The 8,316-nt window shown below is 36.1% G+C and overlaps 1 protein-coding gene across 1 annotated transcript; it reads right to left on the reverse strand.

Annotated features, from left to right (window-relative positions):
- Window positions 1–344: 344 nt before the first annotated feature.
- LOC131018822 (probable WRKY transcription factor 9) lies at window positions 345–2,997 on the reverse strand. Its single transcript, XM_057947530.1, has 5 exons — window positions 2,738–2,997; window positions 2,463–2,600; window positions 2,060–2,335; window positions 1,830–1,943; window positions 345–1,145 (listed from the first exon to the last, which is right to left on the reverse strand). The coding sequence occupies exons 1-5, from the start codon at window positions 2,897–2,899 to the stop codon at window positions 516–518; spliced, it is 1,320 nt and encodes a 439-aa protein (XP_057803513.1). The 5' UTR covers window positions 2,900–2,997; the 3' UTR covers window positions 345–515.
- Window positions 2,998–8,316: the final 5,319 nt, after the last annotated feature.

Below are 8,316 nucleotides of genomic sequence, written 5' to 3' on the forward strand. Positions count from 1 at the left end.
AATTAGCAAAGCAGCCCTTCGGTCAATTACTTGCCTCAGAAAATATTTAGCTCTTAATTAAGATTCTATGTACATATTAAATAGCCATATATGAAAAATCAAGATGGGAAATTGCAACATTAAAAATAATGCATGTGCAAGATAATTCACCCGTACTCATGTTCCAAGTAAATTAACATAAAAAAATTAAGTAATACTCCTACATAGATATAGTATATAAATTAGGATGAGATCCAAATTTCTAGGAAAATTAAAAAGAAAAATATAGACCAACTTTTAAAAAAATTCTTGATTTTTACAACAGTCAAGGCTTCACATGGAAACTCCAGCTCACAAAACTATAATAAATCCCAGAAAAACATAGCATAATTTAATGTTCACTATATATAATGTAACCGAGTATATCCTCTGACTTGAGAAAAAAACCAATCACTACAAAAATATAGATAGAACCTGTGAGCTATAAATTTACATTAATTAACTCTGCAGGAAATAACATATAAAAATTATCCTAATTATTCGGTTGGCGATTGATGGATAGGGTTACTGGATTCAAGAATCCAACTCTTATCCCTATTGCCACCGCTCTCCCCATCTTTAGGGACTGTTTGGCTCTCTTTATTGATGAGCGAGGAAATGGCAGCTGCAACAGCAACCCTAAACTTAGGATCAGAAGTTATTGCACTCACATTTTCGGACAACGATGTCGTCTTATCGAAATTCCCTCCATCTTGATCTTGTAATAATGCATTAGGGTGAGGAAAAAGCTGTGTGTTCCCATTGAAGCTTGGTGGTTTAGGGATCAAAGAATACCCTAATTGGGGCATGGAGTTTGAGGAGCCAGGGTGGTTGTTTGTGAGGTCCAAAACAATGCCCTTTGTGGGGTCATAGTAATTAGGGTTTAGGGGTCTTAGGTTTGGTATGAATGATGAAGAGGGATTTATGAGGGGGTTGTAAAAAGGAGAATGTTGTACTTGGTTGTTTTGCATGTGGAAGGGATTGTTCACATCGAACATCATGTAAGGCGACGGCGATGTAGCTGATGTTGTTGATGCCATCGCCGTCGCCCCTACTGGAAGAGGATGGTTGTGTGTCCCTTCGTATGTTGTGATCAATATTGATTTGTCCTCCAGACATCTTTGGACCTGCAGCTTGTAAGATTCAATTACCCATTCATCAACATCAATTTCCAAAATATTAATTAATTACACAAACAAAGTTAATCAGCATTTTCACGAACTCAGTACAACGCATTACTATCTTCTTTCACAACTTCATCACCATTTGCTAAAAATGGCAACTCATAAATAAGCACGCACCAACACGTACAAACTAACAACAATATTTACCATTCTTATTAATTATTAAGTGAGCGTGTAATTTTCAAGACTGATAACATGTATAATTGAGTATTTTTATTCTACTAAGATATCTATCTCTAAGCCCACATTATGATAGAAAGTGCCAAAGATATTGGGATATCCGAAAGTTCCCAATCATCCATTTTAATAAATAATGAATAAATTTTATTATTTTTAACTATCAAGGCTAATCATAAAGAATAAACGAAATGAAGCGTTAATAATAGTGGTGATCACTTTAACATTATCACTAGATATCTTAACATTCATTGATCATATAAATTAAGAGTATAGTACTAAGAACTCAACCAAGCAAATCGAAAATCATCATGATCTCCAAAGGCAAACATATATAGTGCAGAATTAGTAAATAATTTCTCCCCTAGCTATATTAATTTGATTTACCTATAATTAACAGTGGTGCATGGCATGCTACAGTCGTAGGCTAGCATTAAGAAAATTATGTACCTGTTTCCTCACTGGGCATCCCGGAGCTACAGTGCAACGGTAATAGGCTCGAGGGCAAGGATTTCCTTTTGCAATCTTTTGCCCGTATTTTCTCCATTGGCATCCATCATTCATCTGATTCATTAATTCACCCAAAATCCATTTCAAATTCACTATATGTATATATAATTCTAATTACTGAGAAACAATTTAATTATGAGTTGAATGGATAAAAAAGAAATTGCACTGACCGTGGCTGAATCACATCTTGCCCTGACAGAAACCCTAGCTCGTTTATTAGGTGGAGAATTTATATGGTTCATAATTCCAGTCATGTTGTTGGTGTGCAGAGTTGGCCTGAATGCTCCCATGATCTCCTCCCTTTTCTCCTCCGGTGTATTACTGCAACTGCTCGCCACCCGCAGAGACAACCCTAATCCGTCGTTTTCCGCACCCTCCTCCGATGCCGATCTCCGCCTCGGGGCCACGTCGTCCTTCTCGATCACCGATTCAATCGTATTGGGATCCTAAATTAATTAAAAAAAATTAATTCTGAAAGCTATTTTTTCGAGAAAAAGGTTGCATCGTTATTCACATGACACATGTATATAAAAAACGCAGCTGGTTCATGAATTGATTTCTCTCTTCAATTACCTTGTTTTTGCTATTTTGTTGGATCATAACAAATTTTGTCTGCAGATCAGTGTAATCCTTCATAGTTTTTTCCACTGCGTTTCGTAACTGTTTGTTCTCTTCTTTTACGCGATTCATCTTCATCTGCAGAACCGTCAGCTGGATTGAATTTTTGAACTGTTAGTTAGTTCATTAATCAACAAGAGAATTTATCTCTCTCTCTCTCTCTCTCTCTCTCTCTGTATATATATACACTTTTACAATCGATCAAAGTTATATATAATTAATATCCATACCTCTTGTGTGTTGAATCCTTGATGAGAATTTAGAATTGGAGGTGGATCTTGAGTATCTGATGATGGAGCGGTGTGGAGTTGTGCATCCAGCTTAAGGGAGAGATGAGGTTCCATTGTTGCGCTAATCTCTTCTGCTTCTTCTTCGTCTTGTTGTGTTGCCATATAGAAATGATGAGCAAGGATTATATTAATTTATGCAGTTTCTCTCTCTAGATACGAGTGCTGCTTTTGAGGCACAGAAGTCAATTGGCTCGTCCAAAATTAAACGAGTTTATAGTAGGGAGCAGCAGTAGAAGTAGAAGTTAGAATAATTAGAAAATGCAATTAAGACGCATCTAATTTTTGACTTTAACCTTTTCATTCTTAATTACAAAATAGTAGTATAAAATAATTTTCAATTTTATAGGCGGAATATCAAAATTGTCTCAAATGTTTTTAAAATAACAAATTTATATGTTGGAATTCTGATAAAATGTCACAAACACATTTTCTGACACCAAAATATCAATGTTTCTATTTATCCTTGCAATAAAGTCTTCATATATAATTCACCCAATTCTTCCTCATTTTAGATTTTCGATCCTATTTAATTATGTAAGAAATTGGACGGTATACTTGTTTTATTGTTTTTAGAGTAATTTCAATTTTATTTTTTAAGAATAATATGAAACTCAAGCTGATTGGCTCGCTTGCAACTATATAGAGATCAAAACTTAATAATACTTTTTTTTTTTTTGAGAAAATCAAAACTTAATATTTTATGTAGTAATTGTTTCTCAATATTGGAATCTTCGAACAAATTATAATATGGTTGATTACATATAGTTTAAATATTTTTTACATTTTTAGCTGTTTATATACTCATAAGTATAAAAGAATCAATGAGATTAAATACAATGTTTTGATTTCAAACTATAGGCAAAAATATTTACAAATTAAGTTAGGATATATTCTCATCCAATGAATTTCTATTATCTTCTCATCCGCCAGAATCTCTATTCTCTACAATGGGAATTTGTGTAGGTACTTAGTTTGCATGCTCGAGGGGCATTCGGCAAGGAGATCCCCCCGTCTCCCATCTTATTTGGTATTGTAGAAGATGTGTTGAGTTTCATTTTCCTTAATAGTGTTGCTTCCGACCATTTGCTGCATATGCGTATAGATCGCTCAGGAACTTTTTCATACTCATCTTCTGTATGCCGACAATATGCTGCTTTTTTGTAAAGCTTCGACGAGCAATGCCTTGGCTATATGGAATATATTGGAGTTTTATGGCACCATATTGGGGCAAATTCTTAACAAGGAGAAATCTCATGTCTATTTAATTAGTAGATGGTGTTCCAATGGCGCCATTGCGTAGGCGCATCAACTAGAATATGAGTTTTAATTTTTCATTTGAAATGTTCTATTCTTCTACTTGGGGGTGCTTCTGTTTGTTGGGCGGGTGCGTGCTTCTTATTTTATTAGTATCAAAGATTGCATCGTCAATAAGTTTGCACGTTGGAAAGGATTGCAACTTTCCATGGATGGGCGAACTTGTCAAGTCAAATTCGTGATTCAGAGCTCGGTTCACTCGATGATGGTTTTCAAATGGCCGAAACTCTTTTTCTCTAATTTGGATTGAGCTTTTCACAATTTTATTTGGACTGAAAATATCAGTAGACGCCCTAGTTATGTGGTGGATTGGGGCAGAATCTGTGCTATTAAATCATTTGGGTTTGATCTTTTCAGACGCTAGATCTGGGTATTCGTTTGTTCTATCTTATGAATAATTCTTGGAACAGTCTTTAGGTTTGATCCTTTCTGATATCGATACTTGGATATTTTTGGACAAGTGAAATCATCGGTTATTACTTCCTCAGTTTGGCTTGATTTGAAGAGTGTTGTTTTTTTAGATCATTAAAGATACTTATTGCTATTTAGGCAACGACTCTACTGTTTCTCTTTGGATGGATGATTGGTTGGGATATCACCTTATTGAGAAACTTAAAATCCCATCTTTCATGCATAATTGTCTTCGACAGTCGTAGCTAATGATTTTTCTGAAGGTGTTTGGCATTTTTTGGAATACTTTGTTCAATTATATCATGATATTATTTGTGATATTTTACTTCTTTCTATTGGTGAGGATTCAAATGTTCGATTTTGGGGTCCCAGAAGGTTGACTGACAGGTGTATAGGAGGGGGGGGCGAGGAATACATCAGTGGGCTATTTTTCGCAAAGCATAAACAAACTAAACCAAATTTCAGTTAGAAATAAGTTGTAGACTGAAACTGAAGATTCTTCAGTGAATTGACATCAATGGAGCGTTGGGCTTGACTGATGTCCAGATAAGGCTTCAGTCTTAATTTGTAAACAGAGCAAAGTTATTAATCTTTCTGACTAACGATAGTCAGTAGGATTAATAACTCAGCAGCGGAAAATAAACTTAGTGCGAATAGCCTTTAGAAAGAATTTTGTCTTTTAAAATCCTTAGTATCTTTTTTTAGTTAATCCAATTCAGTTGAAAATGGTTAAGCACAGATAAGAAAACAACTGAAAGCATGTAAAGAACATAAGCATTTTAACGTGGTTCAGAGACATCTCCCCTACATCCACAGCCAGATAATTTGTCTAAAAAACTTCTCTGGGCTAATGCTTAGAAGTGCACAGCAAACCTACCAATCCAACTGAATTTGTTTTAACACTTAGCATGCCCTGACATTGTCGTATCCAATCAGCTAATGCTAAGGTAATTGGAGCCAGAACCTTTAAGCTGGACTCCCTCTTGGTTTAACGGTATCAAGGTAACCTACCTAGTTTAGTTTCCTGGTACTAAACAACAACCACTTGGCTTACCGGGTGCTAAAGGACCTAACAGTTTAGTTTTCTAGCACTAAACTACGACCACTCAAACTCACTTTTCTCTCAGTTGAAAAGGGGGTTTGAACTCTTCCAACTAAGATTACAGAGAACAGGCTCTCGTGTAATCCATTCTAGGCTTAAGATAAAACAAGAAATGCTTAGACAAATAAGAGAGTTTAGGTAATCAGCAAGACTGGTTTTAAAACGTGGTTTACTCTCTTCTTCGATTCGAAATCTATGTATGGAATTGCTGGCTCTTTACTCCGGCAGAGCTTCAGCGTATGTCTTCGAATCGGTGAAGATTGCAGCTGATCCTCGAGCTCTATTTATAAGCGAAGTCTAGTCTTCAGGATTTCTGCCGTTGTGAGAGGATGTTGCTTCTTGGGCTGAGGTGGCAATCTTCAGATACTCCTTTTAACAGCATTTGAATTATCTTGTCCTTGGAGTATGGTGTTTCTGCATCTTTACACGCAAAGGAAAACTCTCATACTTGCAAGGATGATCTTCAAATCTTTGGGATTTAATGCTGTTGTACTTGAGCATTAAATGCAGCATGTCTGGTACTCTTCTCTTCAGTTAGATGCAGAATGTCGATTGGTATTTGAGATGTCTTCAGTTCAATGCTGATGTTGAGTTGTGTGATCATCTACGACTGATGACTGAAGACTTCCAGTCAAGGTGTGTCCTTTCAGTGAGGCGTGCTTCAGTTGAGCTGTCTTTGATCTTCAGTCTTTGGTTCCTTGTCCACTTGATCTAACGTCTTGGTAACTCTAGTCAAGGCCTGTGAGAACTGAAACCTTTGGACCTGCAATTGAGACAAAGACAGGAGAAGCAAACTAATGATTTTGGTGTCATCAAAACTAGTTGGATCTCTTTTGTGTCCCAACACTTATTCCCTCGTACTTCATTGCTACTCTTAGACGTGCCTTATATCTTCTACAAGATATGTAATTACGAGTTTCTCGCATTTACAAGAAAGGTAATGCGGTTGCCGAAAGGGTGGTGGCAAAATGTAATTCCTAAGATTTATTAAGGTGTTCAACAAGATATCTCGAGTTACAGTTTCATTCGTTGGATGAATTAAGGGTTTGATGGGTGTTTTGCTCTCTTTTTTTTTGTTCTCTTTGCTCCATGCCTTAGATCATTTGGGAGGTCATTCTGTAGGACATTTTATTGAATACATTTCAGTCTCTTTTTCAGGAAACGATGAAAATCATTGTGATTATCTCTTGGTTGGTTGAAGGTTCTTGGCGAAAAGTCGATATGTATTTTTCATGCGTGTGAGTTGTGGTTGGGATGTCTCTTTTAGTTTATATATAGACTATTTTTTATCTTGGGATGATTGTCTTTAGTGTCCCACTATTGCTTCTACAAATCGAATTTTTTTAGTTCGGATTCGAGTTTGGTATAAACGGTGCAGTTTGAACTCGAACCCAAATCGAATTAGATATAACGTTATAATATATATATTAAAATTGATATTACATTTAGTAGGATTTTTTTGGAGAGAGAGAAAGGGTGTTTCTCACTTACACTTATCACTTATAACCCTAAATTGAATTTTGAAATCTCTCCCTCTCTTTCCTTATCATTGCTTATTGCGCCTCAACCTCGCTGCAACGCTACCTACAACCCCTTCGCTTATTCACCTTTCTTACTCTTCAGTAATTTTTTATATTGTGCTACAATTCTCTCGCCCCCTAATCCGCCTCGCGCCGCCTGCTGCTCTCCACCTTCCATTTCTCATTGTGGCTCATTCATTTCATATAAATTTTATGTGCTGGTTAGATTATCATTAGATAAAAACGTGCAAGGTTTCCTAATATACCAACATCAATTGAATAGATGAGGAGTCTTTCTCGAAAATAAAATACAAAAAAAAAGATGAGGAATATTCTACCCAGAACAATGGTCTGCTTCAAAGATAAAGAAAAAATATTTGGTTTAAGTCGAACCAAATTGAAATTTTTCGACTGAATTTGCTTCGATTTTGGTATCCTAAACGGTTTAGTTTGGGTTGAGTTTTTAGAGTTAGTTTGGGTTCGGTCAAGTTTCAAATTGAATCGCCTGAATTCTCACCCTTTTTCATGCGCTTCAAATCATTGATGGTTCTGGCTTGCTCGGTCAATTGGGCCTCCAACTTGTCCCCCAACTTACTTGAACGTCCAAAGCAACTCTGAGCATTATGAACTTGTCAGGGGGAAACAACAGGATCGGCCTAGAACGCGTGTTGATAGATTGAGTACTGGATCCACTACATGACATCTACAACATCATGCCCATCTCGAGCACACGTCTATTCAGATCCTTCATCACAATCTCCTAAAAGATATGATTTATCTCTTGTACAGTGTTGGGTCCCGGAGGGTCTCTGAATAGGTGTATGGGAGGGGGGAATACACTTGTAGGTAGGGTTGTAGACGAGTTAAGCTACTCGTGAGCTATTCGACGTTCGACTCGATAAAAGCTCGATCGGTAATTTAATGAACAACTCGTTTAGCTAAACAAGCCAAGCTTGAACATGACGATACTCGGCTCGTTAGCTCGTGAACAAGTTCGTGAAGGGATTTATCTTAAAAACATAAGATTGTTCATTAAATGTCTTAATATTTTATACTATATGTAGTAATATTTGGATTAAGTATCTAATTAACATCATTTATTTACAAGAAAATAGTAAATATACTATTTTTGTGAATCAAAATAACTTATATATTTGAAAATTAACTTATGT

The sequence above is a fragment of the Salvia miltiorrhiza genome, chromosome 1 (genome assembly GCF_028751815.1).
Source record: "Salvia miltiorrhiza cultivar Shanhuang (shh) chromosome 1, IMPLAD_Smil_shh, whole genome shotgun sequence".
NCBI classification, from domain to species: Eukaryota; Viridiplantae; Streptophyta; class Magnoliopsida; order Lamiales; family Lamiaceae; genus Salvia; species Salvia miltiorrhiza.

Coding starts and splice junctions, on each gene's coding strand:
- LOC131018822 (XM_057947530.1), bottom strand. CDS start 2,899: ATGGCAACACAACAAGACGAAGAAGAAGCAGAAGAGATTAGCGCAACA. Junction 2,601..2,737: donor AAGGATTCAACACACAAGAG/GTATGGATATTA, acceptor AATTCAATCCAG/CTGACGGTTCTGCAGATGAA. Junction 1,944..2,059: donor CAAGATGTGATTCAGCCACG/GTCAGTGCAATT, acceptor TTAATGAATCAG/ATGAATGATGGATGCCAATG.